The sequence below is a fragment of the Pieris napi genome, chromosome 15, assembly GCF_905475465.1.
Source record: "Pieris napi chromosome 15, ilPieNapi1.2, whole genome shotgun sequence".
Lineage (NCBI taxonomy): Eukaryota > Metazoa > Arthropoda > Insecta > Lepidoptera > Pieridae > Pieris > Pieris napi.
The window spans coordinates 5,911,207-5,934,032 of record NC_062248.1 but is presented as its reverse complement, the minus strand read 5'-3'; the positions used below and the strand labels follow the sequence as shown (position 1 = coordinate 5,934,032).

General features: G+C 32.4%; 1 protein-coding gene across 1 annotated transcript; it reads left to right on the top strand.

The window, feature by feature from the left end:
* Window positions 1–26: 26 nt before the first annotated feature.
* LOC125056722 (chitin synthase chs-2-like) lies at window positions 27–22,558 on the top strand. The gene is made up of 24 exons (XM_047659996.1): window positions 27–408; window positions 2,407–2,515; window positions 2,911–3,155; window positions 3,509–3,675; window positions 3,942–4,275; window positions 4,347–4,546; window positions 5,000–5,312; window positions 5,842–6,062; window positions 7,043–7,128; window positions 7,730–7,881; window positions 8,700–8,962; window positions 11,771–11,981; window positions 13,134–13,334; window positions 13,957–14,183; window positions 14,926–15,093; window positions 15,421–15,726; window positions 16,566–16,795; window positions 17,409–17,532; window positions 17,928–18,080; window positions 18,650–18,826; window positions 19,639–19,806; window positions 20,295–20,526; window positions 21,286–21,449; window positions 22,395–22,558. Exons 2-24 carry the CDS (start codon window positions 2,418–2,420, stop codon window positions 22,521–22,523), a joined length of 4,569 nt encoding a protein of 1,522 aa, XP_047515952.1. The 5' UTR covers window positions 27–408; window positions 2,407–2,417; the 3' UTR covers window positions 22,524–22,558.
* Window positions 22,559–22,826: the final 268 nt, after the last annotated feature.

The window sequence follows — 22,826 nt, the reverse complement described above, 5'->3', positions numbered from 1 at the left end:
CGCATCGTAAAATTTCACTCTCATCAATTTTTCACAACGCGCCTAAAGAAGTATAACTTCAAAAATATATTTTACGAATGTCATATACGGACATACGCCTTAGTTACATACCATTAAGATTTTAGCATAAACAATTACTGATTATTGCGCAAATAAGTCCATAAAAATATTTTTATAGACACGATAAGATCTTAGAACGCGGCTTGGCTTAAATTGAAGAAATCACAACAATCTCTTTTAATAGCTGATAAATAATCAAATGATAATTATTATAATGACGCTTTAGATACGACAGTTTAGTCATTCGTGGACTTGAATATTAGCTTGAACATAGTGCCGTTGCAAATTAATATAGAAAAGTTAAAATACTAAGTGATAATCTATAATGTGTTTATTGTGATATTTAAGGTAAGTGCTTTGAATTTTTGTTGTATAAAACGATGCGATGACGATGACATGACGATGCGACTATATTTTTATCGTTTTTTCACTATATATAAAGGCTCTGGACTTTGTTATAAAATAAAATGTTTAAGGGAACGATTATTATTTAATTAGCGCTTGTCAAAAGTTATTTCTTAGAATTTTCTTAAACCCATACTATTCCTAAGAACGTTCAGATCCTACTTTGTTTAAAGTTCCTATGCTTAAACTTTTTTATATTGAAGAATTTCTCTTATTATTTGTTTTCCCTTATCACTAAGTAATATTTAAAGAAATTTGACATTCTGGCGTTTGAGAAACGGGGTCGGTTAAAAATTTAATATACTTAAAAACTTAACTGTCATTTATACTTCGCCTATGTAGATGTACTCGTATAATATGCCGAAGGTGCCAAAGTCCGAAAAAGGCGACAATTAGGCGATAATTAGGGTGACTCAAGGATGAAATAGCAACATCTACAAACACTTTGTACTGTGCTTTTTACGTGCACTAGTCCCCTCCGCGTTGATCTGGTGAAGGTGAACTTATCTATTAAAACCAAAAGTTTCGAAGCTACCAAATAAAATCTTCAGCTTTATATGTCATCCTGGTTGTAAGCTTTCATTGTAATGTCCGTTGGTAAACCTTTTTAACATAAATAAATCTCCTGAAAAAGTGTAGTAACTAGAGTCTGGCTAATGAAAAAAGATAACGAAAAGGCGCGGCTTATTAAAAAAAATTTGTATGGTATCCCTAAAAGTTGATATATTTTGTGGATAAAACTTACTTGATACTTGATTTTATTTTATTATTTTTTACATTGATAGAAACTGTATTTCTATCAATGTAAATACTATACGTATTTAGTCTTTTAAGTAAAAATGACTAGCATTGCATGGAAAACTAAAACTATATTTATTATTAAACACAACTTTATTCGGAATAATGAAATCCTGCGAAAGAAACGAAATATTCTATCAAGTAAAACAAAGTTTAGGCTATTTTATACCTGTTAACTATTCGGAAAAAATATATAATAGAAATAAAAATGAGTAAATGCATGAAGTATCAAGACAATAAATCATACTAACCTAAGAAATTCAATGACATTCTGTGTTGACATCCGAAAGTTTTCAAATAATTCAATTATCTTCTTTCATTAGCCAGACTCCATATGCGTATAAACGCATTATGAATGGGTATCATAATATGAATACAATATAACAAACAATACTAACTAACATAATAATCTGTACAAGAGGTGTTATGGGTAGGGGAAACCCGGGCAAGACGCATATGTTAAGGAATAATGTAAATAAAACCACAATCTGATAATCAATAGAACTCTTTGTACTTTTGATTTGTACACAGCTCTTTTTCTTGTTCTGGACTGAAACTGATGTGAACCTACCCAATTTCTTTAAGTCATTAAGTCGTAAACGGAATTCTTCTTTCTTTGCGGTTGAATTTATAGATTTTTATAATTTTAGTAGTTAAACAAAAAGTAACGATCACAAATAATACTTGAATAAATGTGCAATTGGCTAAATAAAACATTTCATAGATAACTAGTGATTAATATAAAAACAATAATGTAATGTACAATTTTCGTTGTTTTGTTACGATTTTTGTGACGGTTCAAAAATCGTAACAAAACAACGAAATTTCTTTTTTGTTCTAATTTTGCAACAAATGCACTCGCGTATTTTTTTCGTTGAACTGTCATGGCATCGCCGGTCGTACATGAAACGACTAAAAAAATTCCAAAGCACTATCTGTTATAGATTTATGGAAAAAAACAGTTATTCTTCTTACCCGTACTATGCTACTTTCCCGGGCTTCCCCTACTATCTTGAAATTATTTTTGTTCTGATAAAATAAATATGTTGTGATAAGTAAGATTCTGGTTATCGACTTAATGCACAAATCACAGGAATTTATGAACACACGAAAATGATAAAAAAATCTTTTAACTCTTTGCAGACAAATAGGTAATGGCGGCCAGAAAGTCAGAATACAAGGGTATTCCAGATGACAGCGACATATCAGACTCAGAGTTTAACCCTCTTTATGATGACAATGACGAATTAGAGTACGTTTAATGTTTAAAATTGTATCTTTAGTTGCGCACAATTTGGCCTAAAAACGATACCTACTTATTGATAGATATAGAATGATTTTCATATTATACACATCTATGGTCGTTTATGAATCTTGGCCTCAGAGTTTGATACGATCTACTTCACAGGATTTTGTATCTACCCACATAATGTGTCGTACTAAATAAAATTTCAGAAATTCAAATTAATATATAAAAACGTTAGGGATTTATGTCTTTATGAATGCAGCAGTGGCGGTAAAACGGGAACCTAACTTAGTTTGGGTTTTCATATAATAGTCTGTGGACATAGTTTTAAGTAATTTTTGACCTTTGACTTTAGTAGATACTCGATATATTACTACATTATTTTAATATCTTACTTTTAGTCAACGGACTACCCAAGAAACGAAAGGATGGAATCTATTCCGAGATGTTCCTGTCAAAAAGGAGACTGGGTCTATGGCATCGACAGAGTGGGTGGACTCCAGTGTGAAATTTCTGAAACTCATTGCATATATTACGGTTTTTTCAGCAGTATTAGGTTCAGCTGTTTTAGCCAAAGGGACAATGCTTTTTATGAGTTCTCAACTAAAAAAAGGACGTCAGATTCCACATTGTAATAGCGCATTAGGTAGGTATTTTAAATTATTGAACCTATTATTATCTATGCCTACCTAACAGAGTCTCTCCCCGACTTTTTAATACTAAGATGTTTTTAACTTCGCGATAGATTTAATCCTTTCTGAACAATAGACAGAGATAATGGAAGGTGTAACAATCGTTACTATAAAGCAAGTCGCTTCTATGTGCTTAAATCTTTTAAATTACACTTACCTGTTTCATCGCGAACAAATCGCGCGGGTTAAAATTGTATTAAAATTGTATTTTTTCGTGTGAAAAGCACAAATGCTTATTGAGTAATAAACGACAAATTTAATATCCTTTACCAGTATGACTTATACACAAAAGCATTATAATTTTCAGCATTGGATAGGCAGTTTATAACGGTTCTTACATTGAAGGAGCGGATAACATGGCTTTGGGCGATAATCATTATATTTTCCATACCGGAGTTAGGAATGTTTTTGAGATCATTGCGTATATGCTTTTTCAAGACCGCTAGGAAACCTAGCCCAGGAATATTCTTTACGGTAAACACATCTGAATCTAATTGCGTTTGAATTATTAGAAAAACATACAGAAATAAAGTAGTTTAATACAATCCTAAATACAAACCAAAGGGAAATCAAAAATTTCCAGATTGGAAGCACTGACATTGAAAACCCGAGTATTTATTAACTTAGTAGAAGATATTCGTATACAGAAACGGTTTGCAAACAGCTAATCGCAGGGCGCATCTAGTTATAATTGATACTTCTGATTTTTAACAGCCATTTAACGCTTAATTTATTTTTAGGCTTTTCTTATAGAAACATTACATACAATAGGCGTAGCAACGCTAATCCTAATCATATTACCAGAGCTAGACGTGGTAAAAGGAGCGATGTTAATGAACGCCTTATGCGTAGTACCAGGAATCTTGAATATTTTTTCCAGAGACACAACAAATTCTAAATATTATTTAATTCTTCTACTGGATATTTTATCGGTGTCTGCTCAAGTTACAGCGTTTGTTGTTTGGCCTTTGCTGGATGGTACTTCAGCATTGTGGACGATTCCTATGGCTACCATTTGCATATCATTAACCTGGTGGGAAAATTTTATAGGCCATATTGATAGACAATCTTCGGGTAAGCAGTATAATAAAATGCTAAAGCTAGATTATTTTCTAGATGTAACTATGAATCTTTCTAAATTCCAGTATTCTTTTTATACCTCTGTGAGATACGCGATGAACTTAAAAAGACCCGATACTACACGCATAGAGTGCTAACTATTTGGAAAATCATAGTATTTATGATATGCATAATGGTATCTATGGAGTTGCAAGGTGACGACTCGAAGAAATTCTTTTCGTGGGCTGCTGAGGCTTTTGGACAGCGAGAGTATTACGTGCATGAGGTAATATTAATATTAGATAGTAATAAAAAATGATCCACCGATTTATTAGGATCTCTATTGCATAAACATACTTATTGATATTACATTATATATTATGTATACGTTTCAATCAAAACTTTAAAAAGTGTGTGTACTGTGTAGTATAGTTTATTTTGCAAAGAAAATATTGAGTATTGTGTCTTATTAGTATGTTCCCTTTTAAATTGAATTTATAGGTGTTCTCAACCTGTATCAGTGATTTGTTTTGAGATTATTTTTTTATTATTATTAGTACGTGATAAGAAGTTCATGTCTTTAATAATAAATATTATTTTCAAAGTGAGAAGAGAATTTATTTTTGGCGCTTCGTCGGGCGAGTAAGAGTAACTCTAAACCAATTTTATCTTCCACTTACCTTCAAATTTCTTTGCAAAACATCTTTTAACCTCACAATTTGTTATCAAAATGTTACAGATCCAAGCGATTCTTCAAAATAACGTGGTTGACCTAGACCACACGATAATTGAGGGTAGCTTTAGACTGCCTGCAAATGGAGTGTCATCCTTATGGGTCGCAGTCATACAAATTGGGGCGGCGTATGTTTGTTTTGCCTGCTCCAAATTTGCCTGCAAAATCCTTATTCAACAGTTCAGTTTTACGTTCTCTCTAAGTCTGGTTGGACCAGTGCTGGTTAATATACTCATATATGTTTGTGGTATACGGAATGCCAATCCGTGTGCGTATCATGGAACGATACCAGATTACTTGAGCTTTACGATTCCTCCAGGTATGTTTATAGAATTAGCCGTTTATTGAATTTATTGCTTGTCTTCTCTTATTTTTACAGTAAGTAATTTTATAGAAAACTATACATACGAAACATAATATTGTATACTAGATATATTTCATAAAAAATCGTCTACCTTATCTGAAATATTTAACAATGTGGCAATACTAATAGAACGGATGCGCATAATGATTTAATGTTATACCATATAGGACAGCAATTTCTTTTACTCGCATTCAAAACGTATGTTTTTTTTTATTAAAGCTTGCCAACGCTCGGCACACATACATTGGTAAAATAACCACAAAATACAATTTTTAATCTGACAAGCACTTAAAGGCAAACATGACATACATGTAGAGATAGATCATACAAATATTAATCAAAACAATTATTAAACAAAACAAACATTAAAAAAAACCAATTACTGATCAAAAATTAAAATGACAAAAAAACAAAAAAACTAGTTTTTAAACGCGACAACTAATTCAAAACACAAACATTCCTTTAATTTATAAACCTTTCTCAGTATACTTCTTACAACACTACATCGGTCGTGAAATGACATGGATTTGGTTAGTATGGCTCGCATCTCAAGCTTGGATCACCATACATACATGGACACCTCGTTGTGAGCGTCTTGCGGCTACCGACAAACTATTTGCGAAGCCCTGGTATTCCGGGTTATTGATCGATCAGTCGATGCTTATGAATAGAACGAGGGATGATGATGCCGATATACCAGTAGAAGTAAGTGTTTTTATTTTTTTTATGGCAATAGTTTTAACTTTATGCCAGTTTCAAGTAAAAGGTAAAGTAAGTGTTATTTCTTTATATGATAAAGAAAATGATGTAAAATGCTCTTGTTGTTTTGCATGAAAACGTTCCGTTCCTTTGTGAGGTATCTTTGATATAGGTATTTGTCATAAACCTTGATATAAATTTGACTATCAAATCAATTCAGTTAAAACCGTTGAAACTTTTTAATTCGCTTAGAAAAATAAAGGCATTAATTCCAATTTCGTTTCTATACATTTTATTCAGCTTCAGTTCATTAACAATATCTCCGTTTGTACCAGATGTACTGGTTTTGAAATTATTCACTGTATGCATAAATATGTCTGTATATATATATATATATATATATATATATATATTATATATAGATTAATATATATAGATTATCTATATAATATATAGATAACACCGTGTCATATATAGTAATTTAGAGTCAATTTTAATATTAAAAAATGAAACCATTTCCTTTTTTCTATATACTTAAATAAGTCGTAATTTGTATTAAACATTTATCAGCTACTAACTGATCTTGAACCGTTAAGTAGATGACACTGACGATAAGTGAAGGCGATTGTGATAAGATTCACAATAGATTAAATTCTGTGAAAAATAATTAAATTAGTACCACGTGATCTATAACTGATTCCGAAATATGGAAAAATGTATATTATATATTAAAATACTATTTTTGAGGAGGAATTTACTTTGGCGAACACGTACACTTAAATGTATTAATTGATATCTAGTGTATACTTTACACTGCTTAAAAATTCCTTAAATAAAGGAAATACTTGTTCATTTACTTAATTTAGCTGAAAAACTAGGGAAATAAAAAAAAACATTCTAATTCAGGATTATATCACTTATCGGTATATTGAATCACCTTAATATTCCATATGTGAAACGATGTTAGATAAATATTTATTTTTCAGGATATACTAGACATGAAAGATGACGCCTCGATTTCAAGTTCCACAGTTGAACCTCGAGACGTTAAGCCTTCAGATAACGTTACGAGGTAAATTCTATGATCTAACATTAAAGCTCAATTCCACTATTCGATTTCCAAAACAGAAAAAATCTTAGTGCTTTGACCAATACAAAACCGCGAAACAAATAAATAAAATGCACTAAGAAATAAAGAACAACATTGAATATTTTTTTCCATCTATGTCATCAGATTCGGGGATAGGAATATAAAACAAAAGACAAAACGTTAGATTGTGATTGGTCGGACGATCGATAACGGACGTACTGACAGGACGTATCATGTCGTCTAACAACGCGTATTGGATTAAATATGCTCTTAACCAATCACTACGTTGAATATTTTCTTCTTTCGTACTAGAATAACCACTTTAGCAATTTTAAATTTTAATAACATCCACTGCACCTCTATTGAATAATGAAACAAATTTACGATTTGATGCGTAATGTTGACTATTGTGTCAAACGGCCATTATTAGATGATAAAGTTATGAGTCGACACTCTAGCGTAGATTTTCATGCGAAATACATTATTTAACGGATTTCTTAACTACACGCCACGGAGTCTTATACGTACTGTTTAAACCCTCTCGGGTTGTTGATGAACGACACTGAATAGTTTATATTTTTAGAGTGTACATATGCGCAACTATGTGGCACGAAACAAGGGAAGAGATGTTGGGCTTTCTTAAATCCATACTTCGATTGGATGAAGACCAAAGCGCACGTAGAGTTGCTCAAAAATATCTTGGTATTATTGATCCTGATTATTATGAGCTTGAAAGTAAGTTAAACACAGAAATATAGTAAAACTATATTATTTTATATCAATTTCATGTTTGGGGAAAAGGTGGTAAAGTGCGAGTAGCATAACACCTGTCGATATTAGTTTCTAACACATGCAGATTACCAGTAATTTTACTTTAGAATATGAGGAATTTTTATTTCACATTCACAGACAGGGTTCGAACGCACGACCTCACGACGGTTCAATATTGCATGCATTTTTTTCAAATTATGTTTGGTTTTAATGACTAGGATAACTCACCCTATAGTACATTGACAAATCCTTATTAAAAATAGCGGTATTATCAAAAAAATACTTTTGTAAGAGCCACTATACATTATTATTAACTAAAAATGATTATTCTAAATAACATTCATTCTGATACATATAAATATTTTTCGAATATACCTTTTTTATGCGTGAACTTACAGAACGAATGTTGAAGAGGCGTAAACTATTTTCATATTTTTTTTATATGATTGGACGAATCACACCAATTGACCTAGTCCCATGCTAAGCTGGTGAAGCTTGTGTTATGGGTACTAGGCAACGGATATACATACATATTATAGATAGATAGACATATAAATACATATTTAATCACCCAAGACCTAAGCACGACACCAAATGCTCATCACATTGATGTTCGTCTCAGCCGGGGATCGAACCCGGGACCCATGGATTCGCAGTCAGGGGTATAACCACTAGACCAATGAGCCGTCAAAATTACAATTATTAAAATAAAACAACGAACGATTTAAAGAAGGTGATAGTGAAGTTACGGTATAGCGTAGGGTAATTTTTTTTTATTCCAGCCCACATTTACTTGGACGATGCATTCGAAGTGTCAGATCACAGTGCTGAAGATTCGCAAGTCAATCGTTTCGTAAAAACCCTAGTTGATACAATAGATGAGTCGGCCTCAGAAGTGCATTTGACGAATATAAGGCTTCGGCCACCGAAGAAATTTCCAACACCTTATGGTGGAAGGTTAGTCTGGACACTGCCTGGGAAGAATAAAATGATTTGCCACTTGAAGGATAAATCGAAAATCAGACATAAGAAGAGATGGTCTCAGGTATCTAAAATATCTTATAAGTACAGTGAGGAATAATCCTTTTTTAGCTATGAGAGTCATTTATACTCGATATATAATTAATATCTATGAATTGATTTCCTAGCACTTCTTCGAGAACGACGAAATATAATAGCGCGCTTTAGTTCGCTTTTAGGTCAAAAATTAAATATATTAAGTATTTAAAGAAAACATTTTTTAACCGGATTAAAGTATGTATAAATTTATAATTATTTTACATAATTTTAAATTCTTATATATAGACCTTTTGTATTCAGTCACCGTGGTCAACGCACGCTGTAAAGCACGCGAAACGTCGGTTAAATTTAAAATTATGTAAAATAATTGTAAATTTATAATAATACATGACTTTAATCCGGTTCAAAAGTGTTTTCTTTAAATGTGTAAAGGTTATGTCAATAAGAGACAATACTATATTAAGTATTTTAAAATTTTATATATTTAACTGGCATTTCATTGCAGGCTTAATAGTTTTACAATGTCTAGCATATCATTGAACATCGAGTAGTATAGATTGTGGAATAGATAAGTAGGCCGTAAAATTTATTATCATTTAAACGTCAATAAAACATTTAAATTCACATTTGTTGCCTCTAGTTCTATCAAGTAGTCCGGTCAATTTAGACATCCAAGGCTACTATAATTCGCACTTGGCTGAATATTGGTAGGATTGCTCAATACACTATTATAAAGGAAATGTGAAAAGTCCTCATCGATCCGGCACGTGCAAAAAAATTTACTCCGGCTCAAAGATCACAAAAATGGGTTTTTCGCGATTTTCAGCAAAATGGTAAGTTTTATCATAAAATTAGTTTAGACAAAAATTGTAGATCAGATAATTATCTATAAAAAATGTTGAAATACTTTTTTTCCTAAGAGCCACCGTTTTTGAGATATCACTATTCGAAAAGTTGAAAGAGTTGTAATCGTCATAATATACACACGTTTCCAAGCCTACTTTGAGGTAGTGTACTTAGCGCTTTTTTTTTTAATGTGGTTTCCCCGGTAGGCCTATTCCACTGATCTTTTATGTTCTGTTGCTCTGGTACGAGGAGGACTTTAAGTAGATGTACTGGCTTCTTGTTCTTTATGTTGTCTTTTAATAGCTGCAGCAATGGCACACTTTCGAGTATAATTTTTACGACACTCCACATGTATGGTCACAGATTTCTGATTTTTAAGATATTCTGAAAATTCATCAGCTCTTTCAGTACTTGCCAATGTCTTCATACCACGTTCAACAGTAACAATTTCACCTTCAGTTAAAAGTTTAGCACAAATAAAACAATATTCTGACATTTTTGTTATAGAATTCAAAACAGCACGAAATAGGTTAGAAAAAATAGGTTACAATAAACACGTGTTTTCACTCCAGAGCGATGTTGCTGAAGGTTATACTAGTGTAGAAAATAAAGGACTGGGTTTTTTTACCTGAAATTTTCATATTTTATATGTATAAGTCACACTGACCGATAGAACGATATTTTTGCTTGTATTACGGCTTGTGTTCCATTGCTGCAGCTATTAAAAGACAACATAAAGAACAAGAAGCCAGTACATCTACTTAAAGTCCTCCTCGTACCAGAGCAACAGAACATAAAAGATCAGTGGAATAGGCCTACCGGGGAAACCACATTAAAAAAAAAGCGCTAAGTACACTACCCCAAAGGTGGCTTGGAAACGTGTGTATATTATGACGATTACAACTCTTTCAACTTTTCGAATAGTGATATCTCAAAAACGGTGGCTCTTAGGAAAAAAAGTATTTTGACATTTTTTATAGATAATTATCTGATCTACAATTTTTGTCTAAACTAATTTTATGATAAAACTTACCATTTTGCTGAAAATCGCGAAAAACCCGTTTTTGTGACCTTTGATCCCGAGTAAATTGTTTTGCACGTGCCGGATCGATGAGGACTTTTCACATTTCCTTTATAATAGTGTATTGAGCAATCCTACCAATATTCAGCCAAGTGCGAATTATAGTAAGCTTACCCCTATTTTTTAGTCTAATTTGACCGGATTAAAGGGCGCAGAACGCATACGTAAAACTCTTCTTTATATATAGAATGTATCTATGAAATTTTGTGCGTGTGAAATATCTACGTTCATTTATAGAGTCAACTAATTCTTGCGGTACGCTTGTATGGCTTATTATCCTTATTTATCTATTTCGTAAAATACACAAAGACCTTATATTCTGCATTGATTTGGCAATACTTAATGCATTCACCTTAACCTTATCGTTTATATTGCCATTGGCCTAGTGCGTTCTTAGCTTTACTATCTGATATCGTAGTAAAATGTCTCATATCTCAATCTCTCATGATAACGATTCTAATAGTGAGTCTAAAAATAGTGTAAAACTATGAATAAAGGAAATGCGGAAATAAATCTGAATTGAGTAGTTGCGTCTATAAAACAAAATGTTCTTTAATAATCTCATTGGTATTACCAATGATGATTTAGTTTCTTGTTGGCTTTCGTTTTAATATTATTTTAAGGGAAGATAAAAAATGTTCTCTTAAAAGTTTTGATTATTTTTTTATTGGACAACTAAACGAGAAGAGTTGATAGTCTGTAACTTCTGATAGCGGTAAGGAACTCGCATTTAATATTGAATGTTTGTGCCATGCAATCTTAAGTTCGAGATTGCTATAGCTTATACCAGGTACAGAGTACTGGCACAGCTGTTGTGTTTAGTCAGGAATTCTGCCCCATACAGCATTGTGTATTAGCAACTTGAGTGATGACTTTTTCAATTGGCAGTAAATTTATATGTTTTAGGTTATGTACATGTACTATTTGCTGGGTCACCGTTTGATGGACCTACCACTCTCAGTGGACCGTAAGGAAGTGATAGCTGAGAACAGCTACCTGTTAGCGTTAGATGGTGACATTGATTTTAAACCTAGTGCATTGACTTTGCTTATCGATTTGATGAAGAAAGATAAGAATTTAGGAGCTGCCTGTGGACGTATTCATCCTGTTGGATCCGGTAAGCATACCATGAAGAAACCTATCGCCGCACGGCGATCTGCAGTTTCCATACTAAATTCATATTCGCAATACACGGACCGCTCGAGCAGTTCCTGAGCAAACCGCATATTGCAGTCGGTCTTGACTGCAACATGCGGTCCGTCTATGGCCGCTTTAGGCTTGGTTTATAAAGGCTGTCAAACTGAAATCTAGTTAGACGAGTTGTCATCATTTTGTCTCTCAAACTTTGATCCTTTCCACAAGACTATAGTTGAAATGACCACAGCTAATTAAAAAAAGTGCGTGCGTACAAAGTATACATGTCAGAAGTGAAACTTCTTTGGCAAACTAATTTTTATGTCTTGTTTATATTTATACAAATCTAAAACTTTAGATTTCTGAGACTTAGAAAGGGAAAAGGAAGATATGTTAGGAATTTAATTGTTATCAAATTATTAATACAAATATATATATCAAATTATTATAAATTTTTTTTTTTAATTTTTTTTCATTAAAAAAAAACATGTGGTAATTTAATTTTCGTCATTTGAGATTTCAATAAAATATTTTGCATAAAATATAAAATACTAATATTTCATAAATTCTCTTTACGAAATTTTAATTTTAAAAATAGAATTTCTATACGGTATTTCGCTCTTCTCGCTTTCTCTCAATCACTCTCTCTCCCTTTTCTTCGACAAAAATGCTGCACATCTTCGTGACGCGATTATTGTGTTCCATCCGTAAAAATTTTACCCTCATGCGCCTAAAGAAGTTTCACTTCAAAAACATGCATTTTGTAGAAGATATGGAGCATAATATTACATATGTTAGATCATAATTGAATATTATTTGAGAAGTTTAAACCACACAGATTTAAAAAAATGCTTTGGTATGTAATATTTAAAAAAATATAAAACAATTTAATCGAAAATTGCAAATGGAAAGGAAAGGAATTGCAAATGGTCTAATAAAGAAATGGGTTGCTGAAAACTGAAACGTCAATTAGCTTTTTATCCAATTCTCAATTTCCTGATTTATTATTTAACACATTCAAATTTAAACAAATGAATTAACTGAAATCTGTCTAAACTGTCATATGTCAACTTCCACAGTGACTAAATAATTTGACATACAGACTATACTAAAATAAATAAAAAAATCTTTTCAGGTTTCATGGCTTGGTACCAAATATTTGAGTACGCAATTGGTCACTGGCTTCAAAAGGCCACTGAACATATGATTGGGTGTGTTCTCTGTAGTCCTGGCTGCTTTTCACTGTTCCGAGGAAAGGCTCTGATGGACGATAACATTATGAAGAAATACACTCTCACTGCTAGTGAAGCGCGACATTACGTTCAATACGATCAGGGTATGGTTATATCAACATTTTATAAGACTTTATTGAATAAATCTTGTAAGTCTTAGATAGGTAGATTTTAGCGTTTGTCTTGTTTGTGACTTTTCATTTGGGTATATAAATATAAGCGTGTCGCCCTTTAACTGGGGTGCTTGAGTGTCTTCATTTGTTTATTTCTTTGGGTTTACACTTTCTAATAAAAGACAAATAAATTGGCGAATAATCCAGTTTTTGTATTGAAATTCTTAATTTTAAAAACATAGAAATAACATCTATAAAAAAAAAATCTGTGGCGCTACAACCTCATTAGGTCTTGGCCTCAGATTCTTGAATCTGTTTCATGATCATTTTTAAATCTAATAGGCGAGTAGGTGATCAGCCTCCACTGCCACACACGCCGTCGACTTTTTAGGTCTAAGACGTTTTGGTTTCCTCACGATATTTTCCATCACCGTTCGAGCAAATGTTGAATGCGCACATAGAAAGAAAGTCCATTGGGGCACAGCCAAGGATCGATCCACGACCTCAGGTATGAGAGTCGCACACTGAAGCCACTAGGCCAACACTGCTCACAACCAACAAACATCTTTAAATACTTTTTTATAATTATCATAAGTCATAAATGGCATTATAGGTGAAGATCGATGGCTGTGTACCTTACTCCTTCAACGAGGCTATCGTGTGGAATATTCAGCGGCATCCGATGCGTATACTCACTGTCCTGAAAGATTTGACGAGTTCTTCAACCAACGGAGACGTTGGGTTCCATCTACTATGGCCAATATTTTGGATCTGTTGACTGATGCCAAACATACTGTTAAGGCCAATGACAACATATCTATGCTATATATTGCGTATCAGGTAAAAAATCTAGTAGGAAAACTGTTTAATGAAATCGTTTCCCTAACAAATAATATCTATTAATTGATATTAAGACACTGATCAGAACGAACTTTTTTATAATAAAATTAGATGTTCATCTATTTGTTTATAAATTTTGGTATTATTTAAATCAAATTTCCTTAAAAAAAATTTAAGAGGGCAAAAATATTTTTGTTTATTATTCGCTCATCGACAAAAAAGAAACAAATACCAAATCAGTGCTAGTCTGTATTTTTCTGGGATTTTGTGGTTTTTCTTTTCATTTACAAAAAGTTTGCGTGAAAAATGCAGTTTTGGCTATACAGTAGTCGCTTTATATTTTAACTTAAATATTCAGCACAGTTTTACGAGCTAATTTGATTTCTTTGTCTGCGATTCATAATTGATTTTGAATAATAAAAATAATTATTAATATAACACTTTAATGATAACATTAATTATTTGACCCGTTATAATCTTGGATTAATCTAGATTTAAATCATACATTTAATCCTTTTTATCTTATCACCTTTATGTGCTTTGATTTGGAAATATTGTTATTATTAAAAAATACCTTTATCAATATCAAACAAATTTCTCATGAGTTCATCTACAAAATGAATATTTAGCAGCAAAATATGATTTACACAGATATTAGAGAAATTATAAATTGCGCAGAATCATTGAGTTTGTTTTTCGGAGATCGTTCTCATCTATAAATTATAATGTAATGATGTTTCAGATAATGTTAATGGCCGGTACAGTTTTGGGTCCTGGAACCATATTCCTGATGATGATTGGAGCTCTTAACGCCATCACTGGACTAAGTAATACAAATGCGTTGATTCTTAATGCAGTACCTGTTATAGCGTTCATCATTATATGTATGACCTGCGATTCTAAAATACAAGTAAGTGATTATTAATTTTCATTGGAAATAAACCAGTAAAAACCGCGTCTAAAAACAGAAAAATTGTGGTCGATAAGAATATTTTTTTTAAATCTAACAATTCTTAAAATGTTAAATAGATTTTTCACGCATTTAATTTAATATCAGGAAATGTTTAATGACATTTAAAAAATTATGTAAATAAATTGCTATTTGTAATTGTAAAATGTTGTAAGGTATATAATATTAAATAAATATGACACCGTGGTAGTAGGTAATGTTTCATTGTTACAGGGTATATTTCTTCGCACATTTTTTTTTTAAATTAATTTTATAATTTTTTTTCAGATACAATTCGCAAACATAATAACATGTTTATACGCTATGGTAATGATGTTTGTGATAGTCGGGATAGCGTTACAAATAGTAGAGGACGGGTGGCTAGCACCCACCAGTATATTTTTTGTGGCAACATTCGGGCTGTTTTTCGTAACGGGTGCGTTACATCCACAAGAAATTTCCTGTTTACTGTACATCGGAATCTACTACATAACCATTCCAAGCATGTACATGTTGCTTATTATTTACTCACTATGTAATCTTAACAACGTATCTTGGGGTACAAGAGAAGTTGCGGTTAAGAAGACTTTGAAGGCGAGTTTGTTCTCATAAAATTCTATTTTTCATTTCATACAAATATAACGTTTATTTATGTTATGTAATGTGTCTTTTTCTATGTACATTTCGAAATTTTGAATATAACTAACATAATAAAGACACAAAGGTCCTTCTAACTATATGTTACGCTCTTGTAATAGATGTTTATTGGAAATTCCATCTCACACTTCATCCTTCTTAGGCAATTCATTCACGATCTCCGCCATTAAGTTGTGGAATACGCTGCCCGACTCCGTACGATTGGCTACTTCTCTGTCATCTTTTAAAACTCTTCTGTATAATCATTTCTTAACCTTATCCTATCCTGATCAATCGTGACTTGTATAAATCTTATGTTTCCTTTTACTTCACTATTTGCTGTCCATGTATTTGTAAGATTAGCTTTTAAGTTTTTAGTCTGTTGTTTATAAAATTTTTTTGTATTACTTTAGATTAAGGTACTATGTATATATATATTTTTTTTTATATAACATTTGTTTCTGCACTTCTCGCACGAATCATGTTTCTTTTTTTTTAGTTTTTCTTTAACTAGGGTTGCCTGGAAGAGATCGCTTATTAGCGATAAGGCCGCCCGTTGCATCCCTTATAATTTATTTTTTTGTATTGTGTTTGATTTATTGTTTTTTGCAACGAAGTGTTAATAAATAAATAAATAAATAAATAAAATTAGTCTAACAGGCAAACATTTCCAACCTCATTGAGACTAGTATGCGAGTCTCTTTGAACTTGAAATAACTTTGTGCTTCGTCGGAAATCAAACATAGAACCTCGTATACAATACGGAGGACACAAAACTTATAATATTTTTCTTTTAGGACTTGGAATTAGAGAAGAAGGCAAACGAAGAGGCAACGAAGAAGATGGACACCCAGAGTGTAATGAGCTGGTTCGGTAAATCTGAAGAAACGAGTGGTTCTATAGAGTTCAGCATTTCTGGACTCTTCCGTTGCCTATGTTGTACGAACCCCAAGGAATACAAGGAAGATTTGCATCTACTAAAGATATCTAGCGCGCTGGAAAAGATTGAGAAAAGACTTGATAATTTGTAAGTTTTTTTTCACGAAATGGTTATTTTTTTTTAGTAGTATTAGTTTCTTGGTAACTGATCTCATCCAGTCCAGTCAATCCAGTTTCTGTCAATATCATATATATATGTTTCATATGCGTTTCTGGGTTCTTAGTCAAGATGCCTTAACAGTAGTGTATGAAGTAAGTCGAAAACCAAATTTGTATGAAAATTTTTCGACACGCACTGTCATTTGTCAAGGCATCTTGATTTATCGTCCTGGATATTTACTAGAACTATACCTACCTTAAAAATATATATTTACCTACCAGGTAAATTTTTTCCTTTCGCTTACTTTTAACTTTGTCAGGTTGACAAGTAATTTTTCGTGTAAATGACGTTATGATAATGTAAATACACATAGTATTTTAAATTTATTATTTTATTTATTTTTCTTTTACGATCGATTCCTTAATTGAGGCAGATTATTCGAGAACATGCGTATACGTTTTTCTTAGATAAACAAAAATTGTTTTATAAATCTTTTTAACAGAATATATTTATGTACCGCATCTATATGTAGATATTTACATATCAATGAACTATATGTGAAGATTATATGAGTTAATATGTATTTATGTATGTATTTCAGAGGAGCCCCACAAGAAATAACTGAGCCCCGAGCGCGTCGGCGTTCATCAATGGGTATACGTAATGACACACTCTCAATGTTAACCGAATATGAAGATAGTGAAGATTCCGTTGAAATACCAAGGGTATGTCAAATTTGTTATTTACATTAATTTAATGAAAGTCAACAAGTGAACAGACAAATTGTAATCAATTTTGTGTTTACCGTCACATGAATTTTTGTTTAAATGTTTAATATGTAAGTAAAAACTTTAAAATAATCCAGCCATGTAGTTGTTTATTTTTTATATTTTCGATATTTATACTTTAGACTAACTTTAGTAAATTCGCATATCTTGAAGATTTAGAATCTAGAATTATATTATAACAACAGAAGCCCTTGAGCTACAATTTCATTTATGCTTTTGTTTAATCGATAAAACTATTCCTTTAATTTGTTGTTTTCAAAATTTCTTCGGTTAGCATCGCTTTTATTAGTTGGAAGAAAAAAAAACGTTACATTATTAATGAATGATTTCAGGAAGAGCGAGACGATCTAATAAACCCATATTGGATAGAAGACCCGAATTTGCAAAAAGGTGAAGTTGATTTTCTGACGACGGCTGAAACCGAATTTTGGAAGGACTTAGTTGACGCCTACTTGAGGCCTATTGATGAGAACAAAGCAGAACAGGTAAAATCGCGTTTAACTATCAATAATATTCGTTAACTTTAAATGAGGCACATATTTAGCGTCTCTAGCCATAATCATGACTGATTTGGACTTCAGTTTGTGTCTAAAGCACGTCTTCACTTGTTTTATAATATACGAGTATATTCTAAGCCTATGCTCTATAGCCTATATGTGATGAGCATTTGGTGTTGTGCTTAGGTCTTGGGTGTATAAATATGTATTTATATGTCTATCTATCGATAATATGTATGTATATCCGTTGCCTAGTACCCATAACACAAGCTTCACCAGCTTAGCATGGGACTAGGTCAATGTGTGAATTGTCTTAAAAAAAAAAATGGTGAAAGAAATCAATCCGGTCCAGTAGATTTAAAGCAAAAAATGCAAAAAAACAACCAAATGTTTATAATATTTAGTGTAGATAACTTTTTACGGGGAAATTTCCTGCATAAACTTCATACGATTTTTCAAAATTTCAAGTTCATGTTTTCTGTCCTTTGTGAGTCGAATCTTACAGTTTTGTATATATGTTGTTAAGTGTATTTTGTATATATGATGTTTTTCTTTAGGATAGAATCAAAACTGAATTGAAGAACTTGCGTGATAACATGGTGTTTGCCTTTTTGATGCTGAACGTGCTGTTCGTCGTAGTAGTATTCATACTGCAACTAAATCAAGATGTATTGCATATCAAATGGCCTTTTGGACAGAAGATAAAGATCGAATATGACAAGGATAATAATATGGTAAGATTTTTCTATATTAGGATTTTTTTGGCAACAAGGTCGCTCGCGTGGATTTCGCGTATGCAAGAATCTGCGTCCTCAAGAACAATCGTTATATTTCAGAACGGTTATTACATTACTTTCAATTTTTGTGCATTATAATACGCCTTACCAAAAATGCATAAAACCCTTACAATTCAAACTAATAATGAAAGAAATTCACTAATAGTGGCGGTTTTACGTCGTCGAGTCTAGGACATTCAATAGCGATAAATAGCGCCTTATATTATTTAGGTAGTCATAAAGCAATGCGTTAATCTATCTAACATTTTTATACTATACTAGCTGCCCCCGCGAACTTCGTATCTTCTTAATGTGATTTTATCTAGCCTACCTTTTAAGTACATACCAACATGAAACAATTTGCTATGCTACCCCACAGACTAGGTTTTCCGGAATGAAAACTTTTATGTTTTTCTGTGAATTTTTCTCAATATAAACCTGAGAGTACAAGTCGAGTATTTTAATTAACCAATAAAAAATAGGGGTTGATCGTAGAGAGGTGAAAATTAAAGGTTGTATGTTTTTGTATTATGTAACATACAAAAAAAACCAACAAAAAAATTATAATAAACATTTAGGGGTGGATCACCCTTAACATTTAGGGGTTGAAAGATAGATAGTAGCCGATTCTCAGACTTACTGAATATAAAAGGAGAAGGGGAAACAAATTTAGTGGTGGAAAATATGCGCATGTAGTTTTTGTATGAAAATAGTTAACAATAGCATCTGTTATTGGCCGAATATTTTTTTCTAAGTATGCATGTTTCTAGGTGCAAATCGACCGCGAATTCCTAATGTTAGAGCCTATTGGATCCGTTTTCATTATTTTCTTCGGGCTGGTGATGGTAATTCAATTTATCGGCATGTTGTTCCATCGAATGGGGACTCTTACTCATTTGCTGTCTACGGCGCAACTGAACTGGTACTTCACCAAAAAGGTATTATATATTTTTACTTATATGATAATTAAAAAAAAGTTATACATGTGTATAAAATAGCTTAGTTCTCGGTTTTCGAATAACTGATATAGAGTAAAATGTTTTAAAAAATATTTTGAAATTAAATTTTATGGAACTTAACTTCATGTCATTGGCAATTAAAATATCGAGATAAAAAGATACCGAAATGTTGTGGTTATCATTAGTTTTTAACCACAAGATTCCTGTAATTGATATTGCTCGATGGAATCTTTAATTTCTTTTGTAATTAAAAAAATCGGTCAAAATTTGAAGAAATGTTATTTTTTTATGAATATTATGTCTTATTGTTTTTGGATTCATTTGTTAGTTTTGCAAAGCCGTAAAAGTTGTGTGTACACAGGTAAATTATTACACCCTTATAGATTTCTTATATTCCTAAGACTTCTAAAACAAAACGTAACTAACAATTATACTAACCGTGACTGTACCGATAAATATGATTTTAGCCTCACGAAATGACTGGCGATGCCCTTTTCGAGAAGCGTGCGGTCGAAATAGCCAAAGACCTGCAAAAATTAAACGTCGATGATTTAGAGAAACGAGGTGTGGATGTCTCCACTGTATCCCGAAGAAAGACTTTACACAACCTCGAAAAAGCCAGGGATAATAAACATAGCGTTGTCAACTTGGACGCTAATTTCAAACGTCGCCTTACCATACTTCAGAATAGTGATAACAGTAAGATACAAAACATATCATTAATTATTGTTATTTTGTTATTAACCTAACAGCTCTCAATACATCTGCTCATAGTCTAGCTGACTGATTGTAAGATAATATGTATAATAATAAAAAATTTAAAAAATATTGTTAGGTATAGCAAACGGGTAGGATACTTACCTGATATTAAGTGATACCGCCGCCCATGGGCACTCTCTCAACGCCCTCTCATGCTTAAGGCACGAGAGGGCGTTGCCGACCTTTTAAGAATTGGTACGTTCTTGAAGAAACAATTTGTATGACAATACTTGGAGATTAAAAAGAGTGGAGGAAAGTTTCTTGCCAGTTCTTCTTACCCGCTCTACGCCCTTGACGCGAACTGGTACTAAATGTAAATTTACAATTATATTTAACTTCTTTCTGACAATTCATAAGTGTACTTGTTTATCTACATGAATAAAGATATTTTGAGTTTGAGTTTTAACGCTAAGTCGAATTGGTAAGAAATACTCAATTGTGATGAATGAAGATGAACAAACATTGTACGTAAATAGTCAACAGTCTTATTGTAAATATTATTGATTCATTAAAAGTTATTATAGTTAATATTAGCGACCTTTCTCGATTACGCACGGCTGGACGTTTCGTTTTAAAATTTATTTAAATAAAAGCAATGTTATTAATGGATGAGTAATGTTTGATTACTTCGTTATAAACATACCTTTGCTCTCTATTATATTAGTAAAGACTTCATATAGCGAAATACATTAACTACAGATACCCTGAACCGCCTGCCATCCCTGGGCGGTGATGCGGCGACGCGCCGTGCGACTTTACGCGCGCTCATGACACGCCGAGACTCGGTACTCGCTGACCGACGGCGGTCACAACTGCAGCGGGATTCTACTTCTGGATACCTTTATGATGAACCACTTGTTGATGTAAGTATAATAATTTATTATAGGCAACATTACTTTTGTTCGTAACAATCAGAGTATTCTGCGCTAAGTATACAAAACAGTGAAAATAGTTTTAAAAAAAAGAATAGTCTTAACTTATAATTTAAACGATTTCAATGTAGTGTTATTGCGCAACTCTCAACGTTGACGTCGTAGGTTCGAACGAGAGGTTTGAGACAAACTATTTTTCAATGTGACCATTTGCATAAAAATTCGTTTGGCGTTTGTGTGTCACGCCTGTGAAAAGTGATTTTGTTTCTAGCACCTGGGCTAAGCAATGACGGCTTTTTCTAATTATGTGCAATTAAGGGCTGATCTGGTCGCCAAACTCCAAAAAAGTACATTCTTCTTTCCATTTTTCGTCAACGTTTCTTGAAGTAGGCGAATGGAAAAAATATGTGGAGTTTAGTAGTTTATGTATCCATTTTGAAAGATCGATACACGATTTAAATAACGTTTGATAGAAAAAAAAATCCAAACATAGCCAATTTTTGACACTTTGAATTCATTTTATGACGAAAATGAATATAGAACATGGTTTTGAAATTTACACAATATATTTTATCGTAAGCCAAGTAATGCATTTTAGAAAAAAAAAAACATAAAATTACATTAATTTAATGTTTTACATAAAATTGTTATTACGGGCCGGCGCACCTCTCCACTGCGCCCCGCAGTCCATCCCGAGACACTGACACAGCAATTTCTGCTGGGATAGGGCCTTAATACTGGCTTGTACTGTAAAGCAAAATATCGTCAAGAGTATGTTAGTATCACAAGAAGCTGCATAATCTCGTGTAATTTTGTCGTGACATGACGTCATCATCAGCACTTAGGGAGAACCAACTCCAGTCACTTATTAAATCAATTCATTCGATGTCGGTATTTTACAACGTACTTGTAATTAACATGATTTTTTTTGTTTAGCTCGGATCAGTCGGCAGAACGTCTTACATGAACAAAGGCTATGAACCCGCGCTGGACAGCGACGATGAACCCGCTCCGCCACCACGACGTAGTACTGTTCGTTTTAGGGACCGAGAAAGTTACATGTGATTTATAATTATGTTTTTAATAAATATTTTGGCTTAGCATTTCTTTCATTTATTGACAGCAATGTACTTACTGACTAAATGACTTAATGTATAGACTACAATTGAATTTTGAAGTAGGGAAATATGCATCTGACAACTAAATTAAGTAGATACTCACTATCTTTTTTAAAATTATCTAAAATATATATTACGTTAAAGTCAGGGTGAAATAAAAAATACTATTTAAATACATATTAATTTTTGAGCTATTTAACCTTCAAAATTAATTATGAAGGTTAAATATAGTACTTATTTAGATAAAAAA

Bases quoted from the DNA above. Each gene is read 5' to 3' on its own strand.
- LOC125056722 (XM_047659996.1), top strand. From the start codon at position 2,418: ATGGCGGCCAGAAAGTCAGAATACAAGGGTATTCCAGATGACAGCGAC. The intron at 3,676-3,941 runs GTAAACACATCT...ATTTATTTTTAG, and splicing joins GCCCAGGAATATTCTTTACG to GCTTTTCTTATAGAAACATT. The intron at 4,547-4,999 runs GTAATATTAATA...AAAATGTTACAG, and splicing joins GAGAGTATTACGTGCATGAG to ATCCAAGCGATTCTTCAAAA.